This window comes from Ursus maritimus, unplaced genomic scaffold, assembly GCF_017311325.1.
Source record: "Ursus maritimus isolate PB19 unplaced genomic scaffold, ASM1731132v1 scaffold_3, whole genome shotgun sequence".
NCBI lineage: Eukaryota > Metazoa > Chordata > Mammalia > Carnivora > Ursidae > Ursus > Ursus maritimus.
The window spans coordinates 71,686,624-71,710,467 of record NW_024425563.1 but is presented as its reverse complement, the minus strand read 5'-3'; the positions used below and the strand labels follow the sequence as shown (position 1 = coordinate 71,710,467).

At 38.8% G+C, this 23,844-nt stretch overlaps 1 protein-coding gene across 1 annotated transcript; it reads left to right on the top strand.

Moving 5' to 3' along the window:
- The first annotated feature begins 6,897 nt into the window (after window positions 1–6,897).
- Window positions 6,898–16,022, top strand: STEAP1 (STEAP family member 1). The gene is made up of 5 exons (XM_040643735.1): window positions 6,898–7,010; window positions 9,796–9,910; window positions 11,866–12,378; window positions 12,962–13,126; window positions 15,658–16,022. The coding sequence occupies exons 2-5, from the start codon at window positions 9,827–9,829 to the stop codon at window positions 15,913–15,915; spliced, it is 1,020 nt and encodes a 339-aa protein (XP_040499669.1). The 5' UTR covers window positions 6,898–7,010; window positions 9,796–9,826; the 3' UTR covers window positions 15,916–16,022.
- The last annotated feature ends 7,822 nt before the right edge of the window (window positions 16,023–23,844 follow it).

Sequence of the window (23,844 nt, the reverse complement as noted above, 5' to 3'; positions counted from 1 at the left end):
AAAGCTGAGTACAAGGTAACGAGAGTACAGAAGAAGTCTCTTTGTCTCCTGGTTCTCCTACTGAACCATTCCATGTTCTCCTTTCCCTACAACAAAGGTCTCTCCAGTTTTTGATCACACACCCTATCAATATATACATATAAGCACATATACATAATCAGAGGCTAATACCTCAATATAATTAGGTGAGATTTGTCATTATCTATGCTAGACATACATTCACATTTCAAATAGTCTTCTGGAAGGCTTCCTAAAATTTCTTTGTAATGAAACTGACAAAGAGATTTAACTTTGAGTAAGAAAAAATGTTAGCTCGAGGAAGTGGAGAAAGGGGAACTCTTATACACTATTGGTGGGAATGCTCACCGGTGCAGCCTCTATAGAAAACAATATGGTGAATTCCTAAACAAATTCAAAATAGAGCTACCATATGATCCGGCAATTCCACCTCTGGGTGTGTATCTGAAGGAAATAAAGTCTTGAAGAGATATCTGCACCCCATGTTCACTGCAGTATTATTTATAATAGTCAAGACAGGGAAACAACCTAAGGGCCCATTGAAGGATGAATAAAGAAAATGTGACATATATCACATATAGGATACACACACACAATATATATATAGTGTTAATTACATGATTATATTATATATTATGTATTTGATATATAGACTTGTATACACACATATACACACACTGGAATATTATTCAGCCATAAAAAAGAAGAAAATTCTGCCATTTATGGCAACATATATGAAACTTGAGGGCATTATGCCAAGTGAAACAAGTAAGAGAGAGAAAAACAAATACAGAGCAAGATCTCCCTTACATGGGAAATCTGAAAAAACTGAAGTCATAGAAACAGAGAATAGACTGGTGGTTGCCAGGAATCAGGGCAGGGGTGGGGAGGTGTGGAATGGATGAAAGTCATTAAAAATACAAACTTCCAGTTCTAAGATGAATAAAGTCCTGGGGATGTAATGTACAGCATGGTGACTATACTTAACCATATTGTATTGTATATTTGACAGTTGCTAAGAGAGTAGCTCTTAAAAGTTCTTACCACAAAAAAAAAAAAAAGAATTCTTAACAAAGTGAGTTCGTGCTATCAAATCATTACATTGTACACTGCATGTAACTGCATATGTTAGAGATCAATTATAACTCAATGAAGCTAGAAAAAATAAAAATTAAAGACAGCAACAAAACATGCCAGCTCTTTCACCTTCTTTTTCTTGGCTTATGTTTTCATTATGGATATTAATCTTCAAACTGCAATTTCTTTGCAAGAATTTTTTTAAGTTATCTCTACACCCAATGTGGGGCTTGAACTCACAACCCTGAAATCAAGAGTCAGATGCTCTACTGACTGAGCCAGCCAGGTACCCCCTTTACAAAAATCTTTTAAGTGACTGTTTAAATTGGACTTTATCTTACAGGATTCAGCACAAGGCCCTATCCTGCATTTAATGAGTATATATTAATAAATTCATATTTATTAGGGCTTAGGTATTTTCTGTCCCAAGAAAAAATATGCCTCAGGTCCTTAGGAAGACTTTAGAAACCCAAGGTGCTGTGAGAAACTGGAAAAGCTGCTAAGAAGCGGTTCTGAAACACTGTGCATAAATACTCCACTCCTGGAAATATAAAGAACATACGTCATATAGATTTGCCTTCTTGGTACCCCTAGTATTGGTTTTCAGTTATGATACCCGGCTTTTTTTTTAATTAAAAAGAAAACTCAATTCTAGGGTAGTAGGGAGTCCCACGGTGGAACCAAGTGGCATTCCCACTGAGTATTGGCCATGTCCAGCCATACCTGGGGAGCCAGCAGGAAGACCATGTGAGAGAACCTCTACACGAGGATGCTAGTGGTCAAGATACACAAGAGCTCACTTTGGTACTAACAGCCTCCAGTGTAAGATTGAGCTGGGAGTAACAAGTTTACCCTGAACCTTCAGACAGGCTTCAGAATGAGGAAGACAGTAAGCCCAATGAAGGAAGAAATCAAAGTTCCCAAGCTTGGTATAAACATAAAGATCAGAGTTGGAGGCAAGAATGGAGGCAAGAATGTGGTGGAGACATCTGGTTGTTCACCAAAATTGCTACCCTTTTCCATGCTAATACACCTTACCATCCAGCCACCCAGCCAGAGACTGCATCTTACTGCCTACCTGGCCATATGTGTAAATTATCTTCAATAGAATGTGAGAGGAAGTGATTGGGCAACTTCCGCCTCAATTCCAAGTAGCAAACAATTGCTTCAGACTTGTACTCTTTCCCTTTCCGGCAACTCGATCATGGATATGCCTATGCCACCCTCCAATCATGATGCCAAGAGCAGTGCCCTAGGAGACAGCAGGGCAACCAGGTGGAAGGAGTCGGTATGCCTGAACGACCTCGTGGAGCAGAACGACCTCACCAACTTGGAATACTCACTGCAGGACTATTACCTGACAGTGAAACTACTTCTTTAAACACCATATTTGGTCCTCTGTGTTAGAGTAGCTTAGCCAGTGCTCTAACTGATACCTCAGGAAAACGGAATGGATTATTGGATGGTTCCTGTTAACTGTTAAGCTCTCCTGAATCCCCCCAACCTGATGCAGCCTGAGGAAATTTTGGCTGCTTCTATGTGGTTATAGAGGCAGTATAGTTCAATGGAAAGGAACCGGCACAGGGTATATTTTGGTTGAGGCCCCAGCTTGATCTCTAAAAATTGTACAACTTTGATCGTGTTACTTAAACTTTCTAAGCTTCAGTTCACCTATAAAGAGAGGATAAGAACAATATAGTGGGGATAGTGAGAGAACCAAAACCAGTCCTGGGAAAGAGTAGGCATTTCATAACTGATAGTATCCTCTCTTCTGGAAGCTCAAATCCAGGAATTGGTAGGCATGGTTCTTTATGCCAAGAACTTTATTAGGCAGAGTCCATTACCAGAAATTTTAGACCCAACTCTCCCCATCAGCCTTCTTGAACTCTGTATTGAACCAGCTCTCCCTACCCAACACTCTTCATTCCCCCATCTCCTACAACCCAAGACACATAAGGTCTGTAATTCCTGTGACAATGGCAACTCTGGACCCACATGTTCCTGTAGCTGAAAACAAGAAGGATACAGACTAAGAAAGGTGGGAAGAGTGTGTTCTGTGTGAAATAAATAACAGTGGATATGTGCCCACAGTTTGGGTCTGAATGACGTCTAGACATTCATGGACTCCATATTTATGTGCCCTATACAACTCTTTAGACCAAGGGCTAAAATCACATTCCACAAACATTTACAATGAATCTATTCCATCTAATCTCTAAATTACAAGAGATATAAGGATTAAAAATGGCAAGACCTCAGGGGCGCCTGGGTGGCTCTGTCAGTTAAGCATCTGACTCTTGATCTCAGCTCAGGGTTGTGAGTTCAAGCCCCATGTTGGGCTCCATGCTCAGCATGGAACCTACTTAAAAAATAAAAAGTTAATTAATTTTTTTAAAGGCAAGGTCTCTGCCTCTTAAAGCTCCCAATTTAATGAGGATAACAGAAACACATATAAAAATCTTCAATACAGACAGACTCTAAAAAGTCCTGTAATATATCAAACAAGCTAGGGTATGGCCTTAGCTACTATAACAAAGAGGACCAAGATAGAGTGGTTTAAACAAGAGATTTATTTCACTATCATGAAATGTTTGATATGCACCTATGATAAAAGAAGGAATTGCCTTGTTTAAGTACTATGATGAAAGTGGTGAAATCTATCCTCTTGGTCCCAGGGCTGCTTTTTCTTCTAAGATACAATCCCTTTACAACTTTCCCAGTGTAAGTCTTCAATATCCTGGTATATCGCCCCCCCATGCTAGAACATGTTTTCAAAAAAGTACTGAAGTATTTATTCATAGTAGGATGTAAATAACTGGTAAGGTTTAACATGGTACAATTTCCAGGGATTTTAGCCCTTTGATGAATTACAACAGAGATGAAGACAACAGAGTACATTTTATCATGGAATTTTGAGCATCATAAAGCAGTATTTGGGCAGAGATGGGTCTGTGAGTATCAAAATAAACCACCTATTCTTAGAACATATCTAGAACATATGTTGGCTGTTAACAGTGCTGGTGAATGAGCAGTAAATGTGTTGGGGGGAAACACATGGAAGAATTTGTAAGCCTCCAGCCCCAAGGTTAGGCCTTCTCTCTACCTCCAGCTACTTTAACTTACAGACTGGAGGACAAACTGACCACATACAGTACTTCGATCATTACCAGGAGATCCTGAGTGAGTGAAGAGGATTTGTCAGATGAGGCAAGAAGAATCAGAAAATTAGGCCAGGTCAGCTTTATCGTGTCTGCACTAACACGATCATTTTGACAAAATAGTTCATGAACTTTGGATATAATTTTTTTCCTCATCCTAAAATAACCCTGACTATCCTTCCACGGTAAGAAGTAGCCTTGGAATTATGTTGATCCTAATTTGAATCACTGTGCCCTCAGGAGTTAGTTTGATTTCCCAAAGAGATAAACTAAAGTTCCTGTCACCAACTTACAATTTGCTGTGTATTGCTCATTGTGATTATTTTTAATGGTATGATCATTTTTATTTTATCTTTTACACCATCATACTCTATTCTTCTTAAATGGCAGTTCCATCAGGTTCTAAGTTTAGGTTGCTTATTGGTCAGGGAGAAGTACTCATAGAGTCTAAATTATTATATTTTCCCTGTGACACGTTCATGACATATAATATAAATAATATATAAATATAATAAAATAATATAAATTATTATATTTTCCCTGTGACACGTTCGGCATTTGATCCCAAATAACACTGAAGAACTGTTTCGTTAATATGCTCTCTCACTATACTTTAAGTTTGTTACAAAATATTCTGAATGATCCAAATTCGGTTGTAGCTCACAGCTTTATTCCTCTTCTAAAATCCTCTAGTTCTTATGAGTCATGCCAAAACCAGCATGTGCTGCTTTTCAAAATGTACAATGGCCTAACACTGTTTTCCACAAATCATACTGGTTTTGAAAAGGATGTGCTATATAGAAGCTGACTCAGAACATTTTTAGATGCTTTGGCTTTGTGTTTCTAAAAAAAAGAAGAAGAAAGGAAAATGAAAAAAGAAAAAAATCTGGTCATACCAAATCACAGGTCATTTTGGCCATCTGCATGCAAAAATTGCAGAAATTTCTTCTGTAATACTAACTCCTGACAACTTAATAAAAGTTCTTTAATACACAGTTTTTAATCCAATATTGTGTTTGCCTTTATAATATCTACAAACTAATTTGTAAACAACCTCATATTTTCAGTCTTTTACTTCGAAACATACTATATTCACCACACTAAAATATTGAACAAAAACTTTCAGAAGAAATGCAGAAATAAAATTGTTAGTTTAATTATAAAACAAAAACATTTGGGCCTTGTTTTTAAATGTTTTCATTAGGAGAAGGAAAGCAGTCTTAATTGGAGTTTGCTATAATTAGTCAACTTATTTAACATAATAATAACTTCCTTGCACTCTTCATGTGCAAAATAGATTATGAAAAAGAGAATGACCTGTTCTACCAAAGCTTAAAAAATGAAAGCACATTGCTTTGTTTGATCCTTTAAGACCCAAGATCATTTTAAAATTCAACAATGCTCAGACTCATTTAACAATCTCTCTAAATTCTTTGTGGTTTATGCTATAAATGCAGAGAGATTTTTTTTCTAAAACTTTTTGAAGACTTTATTTATTTGAGAGGGAGAGAGAGAGAGAGGAAAAGCACAGAGGGAGAGTGAGCGGGAGAAGCAGCCTCCCTAAAACTTCTTTAAGTGATTATTTTCTAGTTTCACTAGAAATAAAAAGTGTAAGATTCTGTTTCTACCACAAGGAGTCAGGCCATGGTAATTTAATCTTCAAAGGGCTTTAATAGTACCCTGTGCAAAGGCAATGACTAAAAAAAAAATACATATAAAACATGTACAGTCCTTCGTTGCCTGAGCTTTGATTAAAGAACAATCACAGAAATTGCGGTTGAGCGGTTGAGCATTTATTTTCCTTTGTTTTTCTAATCAGATTAGTTCTGAGGCTGTTGCAAGATCCTTTTGCAATTCAGGTCTCAGACACTCTACCCTGAGGCCGGTTCCAACTCAGAGGAGGAACCCCCCACCCCACCCCCGCACACATTCTTTTTCCATACCTCTTATATTTTAAAAACACCCCTGAAACTTTTAAATAGCGACGGTAGCTTTACTTTAGAATTGAATGCCTGATTGGGTTAGGGTATGGGAAGTTGGCTTTAATATATCAGAGGCAAGGAAGAGGAGTGGACGTGGGGTTTAAAGGCCTCTTCAGCCAGGGGACAGGCCTCGTGCAGTTTAGGGTACAAGATTTGTACAACTTAGGGGGCAAGTCACTCTCAGAGATTCACACTGGATTTAGTCACTTCACAGAGTTGCTGCGAAGTTTAAAACGGGCTGGCTAAGCTCTAAAGCAGTCCATCTGCAAGTGTGATCCGAGAATGCTCCAGCATCACCAGGGAACTTGCTAGAAACGCAGAAACTCAGGCCCTATCCCAGACTTGAGGATCAGGAAACCATGAGGGGAAGGGGGCAAATCAGCGTTTTAATAAGGCCTACAGGTGATACAAGTTAAAGTCTGAGAACCACTGCTCCAAAGAATTGCACGAATGTTCGTTCCTCGGGAGATTAACCAAGTGGGAGAAGCCTGCCTCCGGCGGAAGGCGGCCATTTGAAAGAAAACCGGGAGCGGCCCGGTAGCAATGTGGGGAAACCCTTGGTTGGGCCGCCGGGACCTCCGAGGACTGTCCCTCCGCGGCAGGAGCCGCGCGGGCGCCCGGTACCTGCAGGTGGCGCTGGACGGGCCATTTACAAAGAGGCGGGGTCTGCACGGGAGAGCAGGCTCCACGCTCCGGGGCTCGGACACCGCGTGGGGTTGGCACGTCCCCGCAGCAGCTGCGCCGCAACTTACCGTCTGGTCGCGCCGAGGAGCGGGTGAGTCCCTTGAATCGTCCCGGCTCGCTGCTTGCTGCCCGCTTCCGTGTGTCCCTGCGAGGGCGGGCGCGGGCTCTCAGCCTCGGGAGGGGTGTAGCGGCTTGCAAGCCTTCCCAGCCCTGGGGCGGCGGCTTTCCGGGCGAGAGCAGCTCAATTCGCCTCTTATGCGCGGCTCCTGGACGCGCCGCCCTGCAGCCCAGCTCTCCGCCGAGCACACTGGTCCGTTGTGGCCGGTCCAGGGGCTGGGAGCCAGGGACTCACAAGGAAGTCTTTTCGCTAGGGGCTCGGGGATATGATGGGTTATTAAGTTTGTCCTTCGGTTGGATTCTGATGGCAAGTTTTCCAACTTGGCAAAATCGCCGCGAGTTTGCATAGCATTGATGAATGATTGGTACAGAGTGCTTAAAATCGTGTGACTTGCCTTCAGGTTTCCTAGTAACAGGAAGTTTTCATTTTAAGTTCTGGGAACATTAGTACTCCTCTTCCAGGATCTGGTTTGGGGTTCAAGTTCTCACCGAATAGTCGACCAAAGAAGGCTTCATATATGTCGTGGGTCAAACCCATGGAAGGGGTGACATAAAATTTACAAACACTTCTAAATTTTCATTAAAAAAAAATTTCCCACGACATCCTGACATTTACTTAGATTTATTTAACATGGATATTAAGCAATGCTTAAAAAAACAGCCCAGTGAAGAAAAACATCTTACCTTTACATAGTGAAATGTGGGGAAGCAAGTATACACTCGAAAGTATAGAAGGTTTGGAAATAATTTGCAATCCATATTGTGCTCCAGTCATTGAGTTTCTTCATATTCTAAACTCTTTGACAAAAACATGAGTCAGTTGGGCTGTGTCAATATTTAGCAGGAACATCAGGTCAGCCATTCTGGTACAGCAAAACGGAACAGCCACATCAGAAATATGTTTTGCTTTTTAAAGGGGATGAAAGTTGGAGAACTTTGGGTCAACTCTGGAGTTCCTAACATCTGAACACTATGTTGTTTCCTTTTTTTTTTTTTTTTTTCATGAAAAGATTTTTCTGCAGAATTTAAATTATATATTTGGTTAATGTCTGATGGAAACCAACATATTTTATTTGATGGATATTTTATTTTCTTGGCTTCTGGCACAAATTTGACTGTGGACCACAGAGCCAACAGGCTCCCTCACTGCCCTGGGCTTTTCCTTGGCCTTGCTCTCCAGTATGGTCTCCCTACCATGCAGATGAATGGGTGGATACTTCTCCAAGGCCACTTTGCCTTTTCACCCAGATTTTGTACAAAGTGGCCCTCAATCAGCAAACACTGCCAACTTGCTTGAGGCCCCAGGACCAGGTCTACAAGAGAGCCCTCACCCTTTCCATGCCACGATCTGCCTATAAAACTGTCTTTCTTTGGAACCCATTGCACTACCACATAGTTAGTTGTTGAAATTTTTCCCTTTTCCCCTAGACTTTGAGTCTGTAAGAGCAGAGGCTCCATCTTGTTTAACTTCGTATCCCACTGCCTAATATTGTTGTTCACAATATAGTTAATGAGTTAATATTGAATAAGTGTAGATTTGCATGTTAACATCTTTGCTCTCCTACAACTCAGAGTTAAAACATCTAAACATAGTGAATTATTTCTTGTTTGGTTACAATAGATACAACTTCTATTCCTGGGGCGCCCCAGGTGGCTCAGTCTGTTAATGGCCAGTCCAACGCCACCTGCAGGTGCCGGGTGCCCACACAGCTCCTGTGGCGGAGGGACAGTCCTCGGGGGTCCCAGCGGCCGAATCAAGGGTTTCCCCACATTTCAACCAGGCCCTATCCCAGACTTGAGGATCAGGAAACCATGAGGGGGAAGGGGGCAAATCAGTGGTTTAATAAGGCCTACACGTGATACACGTTAAAGTTTGAGAACCACTGCTAAATAAATTTAGAACTAATAAAAACAATAATATTGTGATATCATATGTTCCCTTCCTTTAAAAAAATGCTACACCAAGCCTGAGGAGGATCTGTGAAGGGCGTTAAGGCAGAGATTCCTTTGTTAGGTAGTAAGTCTGACACAATCAATTTCCACAGGGTTGACCAGGAGAATAGGCATGTCAGTGATCAAATACAATTCAACAACTCCATTGGAAATGTATTAACAATTCATGTCTTACCAACAAAAACCAGCCTGTTACTCCGATGAGAAAATGGCATTCTGAAAATACAGCCTTTTGGTTTTTTATGCCACTATCAGGGTCCACCTTACCAACAGTGTCTATTCTTTGTACCTCAAAATACATTTCCCCATAAAATAATTTAATTATTATTTCAGATTCCAGTATAAACCCCAAAAGTCTATCAAATACAACGTCCTAAAGTATAATCTTACATCAGCTAACTCCAACCTCTACTGATAACATTGTTACTCAAAAAAAAAAAAAAAAAAAAAAAAGATTCCTAATTCTATTTAACTTTGAGCAGAGTTGGCTTTCCTCTAAATAAGTACCTGGAGTTAACTTCTCCTAAAATAAAAGGCAACATCTGACCCTCTGAATTCCATATAGACATGTTTGTCATTCATTGAACCAATAGCTGGATAAAGCAAAGCTGTTATTATTGACAGAAGGGCACTGGTTTGAGACTCTGGCAGATTATGTGAGGTTAAATGGTAAATCAGTCACTATTTTAATTGTACTTTCTAGGCCACTCTAGTCCTTACATGACTAAATTTTTCTATTGCCCTAGCAAACATTAATGTCTTAAATAGTATAGACTTGAAGAAGATAATGATGCTTATTTTCATAGGTGGCTGGCACTATTCTAGTCTACAGAATTAATGGAGAGCAGACAAGACATTACAAACCAAGAAGAACTTTGGACAATGAAGCCTAGGAGAAATCCAGAAGAAGATGATTATTTGGTAATATATTAATAATAATTCATTGAATCTGGAAACAGAATTTTAATGCTGTCCTGTATCTCCTAGGGTTGGAACAGTGATTTTCACCGCAGTCAACAAGTATCTTCACTCTGATTCTTGTCACTGATACTGCAATGGGCAAAGATTCAGGGTGGTATATAAGAGAAATTTTACCTTAATGACTGTCATGGATTTAGCTGAATAACCTCGAATAAGTCACTGAAAATCCTGGGTCTTGATTTATCTATAAGATGAGAGAGTTGGACCAGATTAGCTCCAAGGCCCTTCCAATTCCTTCTAACATTCTGTGGGTCTAAGTTTCTTAAGAGAGTCATCAGTGCCCATGTAACAGTAGTTTTGTAAGCATGCATTTTTTTCATAGGCATTATGGCCGCTTACCAAGAGATCACCAAGTTGATTGATGATTCCCCGTTTAAACAAATAAATTCCATTTTGGACTAAGAATCACTTGTCCCACTTTTGTGCCACCTGAAGATTAAATGTTTCTTACTACATTATTTGACTGAAAAAGTGGTGGAAATTTTTGGTCCCAAACTCTTTTTGACTTTCTAAATAATATCAACGGCAGTTTTTACAGAAAGTATTTTATCTTAGTTATTTTAATAGGAAAGATAGTATATACAATAATTTAATACAATGTTACTTTTGAAAATTATTTTTGTTATTTTAATAGGAATAAGAAGATATTACAGGTACATAGGCTATAAAGTAAGTGTGCATAAAATAAAATCATTTCCATTTTTCAAGTTAACCATCTTACTTGCTGTTCTAGAATTTTTCATCGTTAACCAGGAAATTGATCTCAGTTGATTGTACTTAGATTGTTTTAACATGCAGAGGTGACAGAAGCTGTATCATGCTCAACTCCCTTCTAAACAGAGCATTGGATGTAACAGTGATTTATCCCTGAAAGTAAAAGTCAAATGGCAAGAGGCTACGTTTAAACACTTAAAATTATAGAGAACTGTGTGACTTAAGGTTACTCTGCATAAAATGAGGAAATGAACAAGATAATCACATCACGTTAAACATTAATATGTTATGGTTCTACATAGAGAGCTATAAGAAATGAGGAATAACATATTGGGTGAAAAAGTAAATTAATTCATTAAAGCAGCACAATATGAAACATCCTAAGTTCTTGTTTAGAAGTGTTGTTGTTTTGTTTTGTTTTGTTTTTAATTTTCTGGTAGTCAGTTGGGGAAATGACAAAATATTCAATGTAACCTTTTTTGAATTGTTGGCTGCTTAGAAATGCAATTGAGTAAAGAAGTATAACTTTCTTAGGAAATAGATCATCTCTATGGGATTTAACTATGTATATAACCTTTGCACCTTCTGATAGAGTATTTGTCAATCATTCCTTACACAAATGAGATATTTTAGAAATACAAAATCAAAGTACAGCATGATGGAAATTACCTATTTTTATCATTGTAATGACTGTATTATTCCTGACCCTTTGTACTTGAATTAATGAAGAATTCGCTCTTTGTGGAGAGTTGTCCAATTACCAATAAGAATATTATAAAATAAATTCAACAAATACAAGTTTCATTGTTTTTACCAAAGATTACTGGGTTTTCTTTAAGTTTTTCAATTTTATTTTCCCACTTACGTTATTCCATTCTTTCATGCCTTCAAGATAGAAACACAGCGGTCTCAGCTTTAGTGGATAATCTTCTGTCTTTAAAAAAGCATGTATTCCTTTGCCTTAAAGAAACACAAATAACAGAAATTAATGGAGAATCCCAGCATAGCTAAATCCATATTCAATCAGTGCTACATAGACTATGACATCTTCAGCTAACCAGTAACCAAGAGCAAGGTTCTGAATGTCGTTTTTTACTGATAAGCACCATGAGCACAATAAGTAATGCGTTGAAGAGAAATCCCATTGTTTGTTTACGATGTTGATTTTCTTCCCTTTGCAGGATAAGGACTCAGGAGAGACCAGCATGCTGAAAAGACCCGTGTTTTCGCACATGCGCCAAACCACCCACTTTGATGGATTTGATTGCCCCACGGAGCTTCAGCACAAACAGGAACTCTTTCCATTGTGGCGCTGGCCAATTAAAATCGCTGCTGTCGTCTCAACTCTGACTTTTCTCTACACTCTTCTGAGGGAAATAATTCACCCTTTTGTAATGTCTCACCAACAGTATTTTTACAAAATTCCAATCCTGGTCATCAACAAAGTCTTGCCAATGGTGTCTATCACCCTCTTGGCACTGGTCTATTTGCCGGGGCTGATAGCAGCCGTTGTACAGCTTCATAATGGAACCAAATATAAGAAATTTCCACATTGGTTGGATAGATGGATGTTAACAAGAAAACAACTGGGGCTCCTCAGTTTCTTTTTTGCCATGCTGCATGCCATTTATAGTTTATCGTATCCGATGAGGCGATCCTACAGATACAGGTTGCTCAACTGGGCCTATCAACAGGTAGGGGTGACAATATGGCCACTAAACTAAAAAGTCTGAATCCTCTAACAAATTAACGCTTTCTTATTTTAAGATCAGTACCCCAGACCTCTTTTGAAATGCTGTGTCGGGAATGTAATCTGCATTTCTCCATGTTTTATTGTAACTCTTCATTGGAGCTTGGTTATATACAGTTTGACACTGAGGAATTTTTTTTTCACATTGAAAAGAGCAAACTACAACTTTAACAACTTAAACACATATTTTGTTCATGGACAGGGCCGCACAGCAACCTTCTACCACCTCACAAGATTACTTTTTAATGTTAATTGTTCTTATTTACCACACAAGCATGCACAGTACTATCCTAACCATCAAGTAACTATTATAGAAATTAACAAAACCGATTGTATAAATGCTGCAATCGAGGAAAGGGGTTGATCGCTCCTATGTGGTCTCTCATAGAAGAATGCAAAAAGCCACGAATTTGTGGAGGCTCCTCGTTATCAGGCCCTCCACCGCAGACAGAGAGAATGTCGAAGGAGATTCATCTGCCAGAAACAAATGTTTGCTTTCCTTCTTTCCCCTTTTCACCCTCTGGTAGGTCCAACAAAATAGAGAAGATGCCTGGATCGAGCATGATGTTTGGAGAATGGAAATCTATGTGTCCCTGGGAATTATGGCACTTGCAATCCTGGCTCTGTTAGCTGTCACGTCTATTCCATCTGTGAGTGACTCTTTGACCTGGAGAGAATTTCACTATATTCAGGTAAATTGTATATGAAATAACTCTGATCCCGCAGAGAGGCAAATCTTTTCTGTGCTTCTAATATCATCAAGTACATTGACTTGGCCCAGTATAAAATAACAAATGGTTTTCCAATAGCAAAGGTCCCACACGTGTTCCAATCAATAACGTGCTCTCCATTTTTCCCTCTCGCTTCTAAGTAGAAGTGTTTTCTGGACATAAATAAAAAGCATTGCTCAAAGAAAAATATTTCTAACACTTGAAACTTGTTAGACAATTTTCTATCCACCTAATCACTACACAGGTGATATTTTAGGAATTTAATATTCATGGTTTATTTGTTTCCCCCAAATAAAAATATTCTTTTGCCTGCCACCTGATTTTACTTATGCCTTTTAAGTGACACAGCTTGGTACTACCTTTAAAAAAGCACCTCTCCTTGAAATTCGGAATTTTATCTACCAAAGGTATTCTAATATCTAATTTTAAAGACTGCTTTTTCCAAGTTATATTTTATGTAGCTTACTTACTTGAAGTTTCTCAGTATTCTTGGAATTTAAAATTATCTCGGCTTTACTGAGGTTCATCCCCTAGTGGTAGATTACACGCTAGGAAGAACAGTGTGCCAGAACTCACAGGGGGAGCCATGTCTGACAGGACACAAAGGACTGAATTTAATTTAATCGTAAGCACTGCCAAGGTTTTTTAAAGTACATAGCTTTAGCTTCGATGGGTGGACTTTTTTGGAAAACCCCACAAAGTCAGACATTTCCCCACTATCCCTTCTACATGTCTATACATATACTCCTACAGACACTTCATCAGAACATCGGATTAGGCAGGAAAACATGTCTCCCTCTGAGTTATTACAATGGAGCTTGGAAATGGTGACGCATTTTCCAAGCCCAGTATTTGCTGATTGTGGAGGCTTAGCTTGATAGCCATTAGAGTTCTCTGTTCCTCATTAAATACCTTTCTTTCTACATTTGCTCTGCCTGTCACACATATGCTGAGCACCACCTTTTAGGTGTAATTAGGAATTCAAGCACTGCTTCGTGACTACCCAGCCCATTCTACTATGTACACAAGACCTTGTCCCTCATAAGTAGACAGTATATATTTGGTAAAATTAATCTTCACCCAATCACATATATTTTTCAATTAATAACCTAGAAACTTTTCATTTACAATCCAAGAATTGTAGATTGATATTTGAAAATATAAACTTAACTATTTGATTGTATTCATTGGGGCTTAAGAGTGCTTACTGCTGAATAATTGTGAGTTGGATTCATTCTGGCAGGCTAATGACCATTTCCAGTAAAGCAAATAGAAGTCAGAACTTATCTAGAAGAGCTATTGTCAGAATGCCATAAAATTACATAGGTGAACAACTATTTTTAAGCACCTTTTTCTGGATAGTGCCAAGTATCTCAATACAAGTTGAAATTTTTCTTTACATCTTCATATCTCTATGTGTTGTTTAAACAGTGGAAATAGTTGTTGGTATTTTTCCACTTTATCAGGATGTTTGATTTTTAACATAGGCCAAACTCATTCACCTTAGTATTCATGTACCAAAATCAAAGTCAGTTACTTTAGTTGCTTTTTTTTTTTTTTTTTAAGATTTAATTTTTTATTTTACGGAGAGAGACACAGCTAGCGAGAGAGGGAACACAGGCAGGGGGAGTGGGAGAGGAAGAAGCAGGCTCCCAGCGGAGGAACCCGATGTGGCGCTCGATCCCAGGACTCTGGGATCACTCCCTGAGCCAAAGGCAGACGCTTAATGACTGAGCCACCCAAGCTCCCCCTACTTTAGTTGCTTTCATAATTGATAAAGATCACTGATATCAAATTGATTTTTGCACTAATCATCAGTCAACCTATTAATATTTACTGAGCACCTAAAACGCACGAATCCTTGTGTGGATTCTGCAGGAAATCTGTGATGAGTAAAGGTCCCTGATTTTAGAGGTCTCTTGATAGGCAGAATGAAGGCAAATGCTCAAGAGACAAAGCACCATAAAATAAACAAAGACAGATGAACAAAGTGTGGAGAAAAGAAAGACAGTGTTATTGATTAGCTGAGATTGAAAGGAGATCGATTGTGAATTTTCCCAACTTGAATAACCTGGGGACAAAACATTACCCAAAGTAAGGGGGTGAGGTGAGGATTTGCGAGGAGAATGGAAAGATGTGAGTGCGCATTGTTAAGAAATATAATAGGGAGGGGCGCCTGGGTGGCACAGCGGTTAAGCATCTGCCTTCGGCTCAGGGTGTGATCCCGGCGTTGTGGGATCGAGCCCCACATCAGGCTCCTCTGCTATGAGCCTGCTTCTTCCTCTCCCACTCCCCCTGCTTGTGTTCCCTCTCTCGCTGGCTGTCTCTCTCTGTCAAATAAATAAATAAAATCTTTAAAAAAAAAAAAGAAAGAAATATAATAGGGAAATGATTACAGATGAATGAAGGACTTTCCAAGCAACAGAACAGATGAGGTAGGGTGGAGTAAACTCCTATTGAACCACCAAGATCATTTTTCTTTTCTTTTGCAGAGCAAGCTGGGAATTGTTTCCCTTCTGCTGGGCACAATACATGCATTGATTTTTGCCTGGAATAAATGGGTAGATATAAAACAATTCGTATGGTATACACCTCCAACTTTTATGATAGCTGTCTTCCTTCCGATTATTGTCCTGTTTTGCAAAGCCATACTATTCCTGCCATGCCTGAGGAAGAAGATACTGAAGATTAGACATGGTTGGGAAGATGTCACCAAAATTAATAAAACTGACATGTCTTCCCAGTTGTAGAGTTACTGTTTACACACATTTTTGTTCAATATTAATATTTTACCATAAACGTTTCAGATTTGTATTTGTTTAATAAAATGACCACTTGAGGGTCTTAATGTATCTCTTTGTTTAGGAGTCATGAGTTTTAAGTGTGTTTAGTTCTTTGTAGGTTTGATTCAAAGCAATAAATAAAGCAATCTTTAGCATGTGCTCTATGTTCTGTAGAACTAAGCATCACAAAACAATCACATCTGATTTTTCAGACTGTATAGCATTATAAATAATAAAAGGCCTTGCAGTCCCGGTCCTTACAACTCATTAAAAGGTATCATGAACCATGAAAAAATATATTCTCTGAATCCACCACGCAAGTATATCCAGTATTCATGATTGTTGTTAAAGATGGGTTTCATTCTCATGTAACTGGGTGTTACTCATGAAACACCAACTGCAAAAAACACAGACTATGTCTACACAAGTAAAGCAACAAAATAACATCAGATATATATCCAGACAAAATAAAACTCAAGCTCTCCAGGAGAAAAAGTAAATTCACTTTTCTCTAAATGAGTTACGTACAACTCAGTTGGACATAATACACTGGTGAAAGCATACCTTGAACCAGTTCCTCGAAGAGCAAAGTGTGCATCTGCTATCAGGACTCACTAACCCAACAGACTATACTTCAGGGGTTTTTTATAATTAGCAAAGCTCACCACAGACCATATCTTTTATACAGGTAAACCATTTATTATGATTTAAAACAATAGAGCTAATGCTAATGATACAAATTAGGAAAAACAATATATTCACTGAGTGTTCACTTTAAAAAAAATTTTTTTTATTCTGTTATAAAAGGACAATTCTTGGGGCACCTGGGTGGCTCAGTCAGTTAAGTGTCCAACTCTTGACTTCAACTCAGGGTCGTGAGATCGAGCCCCACATTGCCATGGAACCTGCTTAAGATTCTCTCTCTGCCCCTCTCTCTCTGCTGCTCGCCCCCAGTCTTTCTCTCTTAAATAAACAAACAAACAAACAACAATTCTTCATTATTACATGGGGGGCTAAGGAGCCTTCTGGAGTGTAATTTGGTTTCTATGCACTATTGAGATTCAGACTGAGAGAGGTAGATTGATGTCTGGAGATAGTGAAGAGTTCAGAGTAGCATAATTGGAAACAGCAGACAATAGCGCCCTAGAGAAATAATTCACCATTAGAGAGGGAATCTAGGTTCTAAAATGGCAAAGCAGCTTCTTCAAGGGATATAGCAATGGTACCTCCTCACTAAGCATGCAATGCATGCCATACCCTTACCAACCAGCCCTGGGATGTATCAGGCAAGTTCCTGCCCTCTCAACTGCACTGCCTGATGGCACAGTGGCAATATCTTCAGTACTCAGAGGGAGAAATCAAGTTCCAGCCATCCTGGAACCAAGACATCATGGAGTCCGCAGCTTGGGAACAGGCTTCCAACCTGAAGCAGCATTTTGATGAAGCTGTCAGGGACAGCAGCTGAGTTCTGGCCTGGTTATTGGAGGTCTATCTCTGTTAGCCATGGTAATACACAACAACAGGCCTATTCTGAAACACAGAATATACCCTTTAGGGAGTTCCTAATGATAAAAGAAAAGGAGTCTACAAGGACCTTAGAAGTAAGGCATAAAAAAACCAGACCATTCACACTTGGGTATCTTTTTTGAATTTTTACAATGGTTGAATAGTATTGTTATTAGAAAAAACAATAAAAGTTGTCTTAAAAAGAATATTATATTCCGGTATGAGTTTGGATTTCCTTTGACTCAATGGATGTTTATAGAGCACCTTCCCTATATAAGGCTCAGTGCTAGACAGAAGATATATCAAGATAGAAACGACCAGTCCTACTCACAGTCTCATAGAGAAGACAAATTTTAAGTCAGCAATGGATTCTAGGCTTACTGGTATCCCTAGGAAGGAAGTGACCAGTTCTGCCTAGAAGGGCAAAGTCAGAAAGCTGTGAGGTTGATGCAAGAAAAAAAAAAAAGAGTAACTATCTTAAATAAAGTATAAGAGTCCCTCAGATAGAATGGGAAGCAAAAAAGAAAGGTATTTGCCAGCTCCTTTGATAAGGTAATTTTTTAAATGAAACTACTGATACAATGAACATGATTGTGGAGGACAGTCACCAGGGTCTCTCACTGGAGCGCAAAGAACAGCACCTAGAAAAGCTGCTGACCAAGAGTCCAAAGCCCTGCTTCCCCAGAGCTTCCTTTTCTACTTGAAGTGAAGTCTGCTTGGGGTTTATTTTCTTTAAGCATTTGCTCTATAGGAATCTTATAGTTTTTCATTAAAAAAAATTGTTAAAATGATGTCTTTTTACTACTTTAATACTGAGTTCATTTAATGTTGTTTTAAGACAATAAAAAAGAAATTTGTGATTCTGATCTGATTTTCAGGCCATAGACCACACATCTGAGGGAGCCTGTAAAGAGTTATTAAGCACAGGATCTGTAAACTTAAATATAAATTAATAACAAAAATATGTGATTTTCATCAGTAACATTAACTCTGGAATTTTCTTCCAAGGAAATGCACAAGTTGTAGTAGCTCCTTTTCCTAAAACTGGTCTTCAGAGTCAAGTATTTGAAATTTTCCAGCTTGGATTTAATGTTAGGTTTTACTTGGTTAATTAGAAGTCCTCTTTCTTCATGCCAATTTTTCCAGGTGTTTTCAAGAGGCCCTCTGAAGAGGTAATAAATTTTTTGATCCATTTGTGGAAAATAATCCTATGCTTGAAGAAATTAATGAATCACTGACTTGTGACCATTACACATGACCCAAGGTTAAAGTTCAGTCCTTTCTTCTCAGCTAATTTTACTTCTTCAGCTGGTCAGAGGATCCTCACATTTCTTGCTAGTGAGTTGTGAGATGCCCATTTTAACTGTGCCAAGAACAAGTTGCCAGTTCATGTAGCTGTAAAATTATTGACCTGGAAGAGACCAATGAGATCACCTGAGCTGCTAATCCCTGGCCTGGAGGCATGACCCCCACTGAAATGAGGCTCCCTCGGCAAAATGTTTGTATTTCTGGATAATACTAAAGAGAGAGAAGAAGGGAAAGAAAACACAGGCGCTGGTATTGTAATGTGAAGAAGTTGTTGCTCTTCCCAGAACTAACGCTCCCCTGCACCTCGGCCAGATCAGGGAGTGGCTGGCTGGACAAGATCTGAGAGTCAGAACCAGGAAGCTAAGCTCAGGGATTACTGATGCCTTGGCCCATAACCTGGGAAATGACTTCAGACCTTCCCTGTCTTGTAACATGAAGTTGTGATCACAAAAGATAAATATTAATGGATTTATACAGTGTAAGAGTTGGAAGAGTAGGTTCTATTTTCATCTTTTTAATACTTTTTTTTTTTCTTTTTAGAGAAAGAGACAGAGATCAGAAGAGGGGCAGGGGGAGAAGGAGAGAGAGAATCCCAAGGGGACTCCATGCCCAGCCCAGAGACCTATGTGGGGCTCAATCTCATGACCCTGATATCATGAGCCGAAATCAAGAGCTGGATGTTTAACCCTATCAAGCCACCGAGGCACCCCTTTGATACAATATTTTTAAGCAAAATCCCTAACAAAAGCCCAGCATGTAATAGGGTCAGATTTGAAGTGGGCTAGTAGGACCAGGAGCCGTGCTTTTTTGTTCCTTCTTCCATCCTGCTCTCAAGCCTCTGTGACAACTTGGACTCCACAGTGCGCAGTTTGAAAACCACTCCTCATTTATACACATGAGGGAACTAATCTTTTAGTCAAAGATTACTTATTTGCAAAGCACAGAAACCTACTCAAAGTCACTCAGGTAAAGGAGGAAAATACTGATAACATAAAGGGGACGCTGATATAATGCACAGGTAGAGGGAAGGACTTACCCTTCCGGACCCTAGAGCTGGGTCCCACACGACAGGATCTAAGTGCCCCTGCTTTGTGCCATCTCTGCCGACAGATGTCACAAGGATGTGAAGTTAAAAGTGGGTTCTTGCCTTTTGTCTCAAATTTGGCAGCTAAGCCCACACCTGAGAACCAAAAGCGCTAAGTAGTCCTCCTTCTCGCTTGAGTGGACAAGCAGCTGTGGGGTCAGGTGGGGTTTGCCGAGGGGTGCTTTTCAGCAGAACCAGCCCTACAACCACTCAACATCTCACCGCCACTACCTCTAAGAGGACAGAGGGAAGGGTGAGGGTGTCCTTTGGTCTGGGAAGTGTAGGTTCATAAAGGGAAACTATGCACACGTCTTATCTCACTTCACCTGAGCCCAGAGTAAACCCTTCCCCTACTCTGCATCCTCAGTGCACTCGGATTTGACTGGAAAGGACCTTACAACCACCACACTGACTAGCCCTGCTTTCCACGGCTCCCAACAAATGTTATGTGAGCTCCCAACCCTGCTCTCAATTCTCAACCTATAACCTTCTTATATTTTCATAGGAAGTCTGTTTTTCCTTTGTTAAAACTGTGTCACACCGTCCCTCTGCTCCAACCAATAATAACCTCTCCTTCTCTACTCCACTGGTCCATTTTTTAAGGAAATAGATATACTCAGAAGAGAACTGTCTCATCTTCTAAGAAATCTGTCTACCAAGGTACACACACCTGGTGCCTTTATCCTCTGCATGTTAAAGCATTGTGCCTGTCCCTAAGGCCAACTCTTCCGCTGCGGTGCCAAAGCTCATCCCTTTTTCTACTCAAAGAGCTTATACACATCTTTCCGGTGTCATCAATTTACTTGTCTCTGCTGTAGTATTCCTGTCAGAACACAGTATTAAAAAACAAATAAATAAAATGGTTTGAACCAACATCCCCCTCTAGTTCTTCACCCATTCCTCAGCAAACTTAAAATTCCTCAAAAGGAAAATACTTTGATCGTAATTTATCTATTCAGCTTTCTTTTGATTAATATTTGTATGGCATATGTTTTCTTATCCTATGACTTGCAACTTTTCTGTTTTCCCATATTTTTAGATGTGTCTTTAGAGAGCAACACGTAATTGTTTTTTATCCAGTCTGGTAACCTAGGGCATTCAGGCCATATATATGTAACGTAATTATTGAAACATTTGAACTTCTACCATTTAACTGTTTGCTATTTTCCTTACCAGTTCTATGTTCTAAATTTCTTTATTAGATTGCCTTCTTTCAGATTGAGATTATTTATTATTCCAGTTTTCCCCTCTATAGCAGTTACATTTTTTTTTTTTTACTATTTTTAGGAGTTACTCTAGAGTACGGCATCACTGACAGCAAAGTCTAACATTAATTTGCATTTTTACCTCTTCTTGTGCAATGTATGAAACTTAAACCTTTTTATCTTCATTTAACTCTCTCTTGATGTTGTTATATATTTTAATTCTACGTATATTTAGGCCCATCAAGAATTATAACTATTGTTTTACACACTCATTTAGATTTATATGCATTTACCCTTTTGGTTACTCTTTATTCTTTCCTGCATCTCCTAGGTTCCATCTGATTTCATTTTCCCACAACCTGAAAAAGAAATCTTTAGTGTTACTTCCGGTACATAATGTATGCCTACTGGAAAAAAAATTTTTTCATAAGTTTTTCGATGGACTCAAGAAAATATCTTGAGTCCATCTTCATTATTGAAGGCTCTGTTTTTAATGTTTAGAAATCTAGTTTGGGAATGTATTTTCTTTCAGAACTTTGTAGAAAGTTCCATTGTTCTCATAAAAGAAGGGAAATCTCATTCTAACTGTTGCTTCATGAGGTTCCTATAGCTACTTTATGATTTTTTTTTCTTTTTGTCTCAGTTTTCAGCACTTATACTAAAATTAGGTTAAGTGTGGTTTTCCTTGTAGTTATCCTAGTTGGGGTTGGTAGTGCTTCTTGAAACTGTGGTTTGATATTCATCAACAGATTTGGAAAATTCTCATTGTCTTTTCAAATATTGCTTATGTCTCATTTTCTCTCTCCTCTGCTTTTTCCAGGGCTCCAGTGACTCATGCCAATGTTCTCACTATATCTCCTATTTTACAACTTTCTTGCATTCCTTTTTTTCTCTATATTTTATTCTGGTAATCACTTTTACCTATCTCCTAGTTCACTAGTTTTCTCTTCAATTCTTTCTAATCAGTTATTAAGTCCCTCCATTGAGTTTTGAGAGTTCAGGGTTTTTTGTTTGTTTTTTAGTTTATTTATGTATTTATTTATTTATTTATTCATTCATTTATTTAAGTAATCTCTACAGCCAACATGGGCTTGAACTCACAACCCAGAGATCAAGAGTCACATGCTCTTCTGACTGAGCCAGCGAGGTGCCCCCCCCCCCATCCACTGAGTTTTTCATTTCTGTTACCATGTACATTCAGTTTTAGAATTTCAATTTGGTTTATTTTCATGGCTTACAATTTTCTGTTAAATTTCCTAATCTGTCCTTAATCTCCTTGAGTGAAGTAAAAATCCTAAAGATAAGTTCATGATGCTTCTGTGAGTTTGTTTCTATTATTAGGGGTTTTCTCCCTTGGATTTTACTCAGGTCATTTTATCTCCTCATATGACTGGTTATTTTATTGAGTACCAGACACCATATATTAAGACATTGTGGAAATAATTTGAGGCCTTAAATGATGTTATCTTACTCCAGAACAGATTTATGTTTCCTCTGGCAGGTAGTTAGGGACACTAACATGTAAGATTTCCTTAATTCCATTTTAATAATTGAGCTTATTTGAAGCTGGGCTTCGGTCTCTGCCAGACATGAATTATTTCTGATTCACATTCCTTCCACAGAGTCAGTTCTTTGAGATTTGAGCCTGGTGGAGGGTGACTACCTGGCTCTCTCCCTTGGCATACTCTGGATTACATATTTTGTCCAAATAATATCTTGAGGCTGTTAAAAGTACTGTTGAGTTTCTCAACCTCCCAGCTACCTATTCTCCTAATAAAACAATAGACTTTGGTGCTGAGTTTGTCTCTCTGGACTTCTTTCTACTTCCAAAACATTATTCTTCACCATTTTGTTAACCATTCAATACCTTCAGGCAAAGAGTTTTTATAATGAGGCTTGTTTTTCTAGTGGTTCTCAGGATTAGCATATATAACTTAGGCAAGCATTACCAGAAGCAGAAGTCCCTAGAGAGAGCGGATTATTTACTGTTTTTGTGTCCTCTTCTTCCATTTTCTTTTATTCCAAACAGCTTTATCCCTGCATCCCTTTTTCCACTGCATCCTATCTTGTCAAGATCACCAAGTGATCAAATTTCAGTCCTCATCTCATTTGCTCAACCCAGTAACATTTGACAAGTTTGATGACTCTCTCTTTCCTGAAACATTCTCTTTACTTGGCGTCTGAGCAACTCTACTCTCTCTCCTACGTGCTTTCTCTGTTACCTTTGCTGGTTCCTCTGCTTTTTCCCATCATCTCAGTTAGCAAGTTTAACTCCTTGGCCTGCTTCTCTATCTACACCCACAATTTGGGTGATCTCCTTCAGACTTGTGGCCTTACAATAAAACATTGAAAGTATGTTGATGTGTCCCAAATTTATATTTTATTTCCAGCTTTGATCTTTCACCTGACTTCCAACTTACTACATCTAACTACCTTCTTGACAACTTTATTTGAACATCTAAAAAGCATCTCAAACATAAAATCCTAAAAGTAAAATCTTAAGCTCTTTCCCATCTCCACCCAGTTAGTTACTCAAGACACTCAGGAGTTATCTTTAATACTGCCCTTTACCTCACACTCCACGTCCAATTTATCAGCAAATTCTACTGGCTCAACTCTCACAATATATTCTGCATCCAGCTATGTCTCATTACTACAATCATATTGGTCTAAGCCATTATAGTCATACTTGCTATTTCCTCTTCCTGAATTCTCTCCCTTTCCCATAATTAACTCTTTGACAACATTACGTCTATGTTGATATGCCACCTCTTTAAAGCCACCTTCCTTGAT

Bases quoted from the DNA above. Each gene is read 5' to 3' on its own strand.
- STEAP1 (XM_040643735.1), top strand. From the start codon at position 9,827: ATGGAGAGCAGACAAGACATTACAAACCAAGAAGAACTTTGGACAATG. The intron at 9,911-11,865 runs GTAATATATTAA...TTCCCTTTGCAG, and splicing joins CAGAAGAAGATGATTATTTG to GATAAGGACTCAGGAGAGAC. The intron at 13,127-15,657 runs GTAAATTGTATA...TTTCTTTTGCAG, and splicing joins GAGAATTTCACTATATTCAG to AGCAAGCTGGGAATTGTTTC.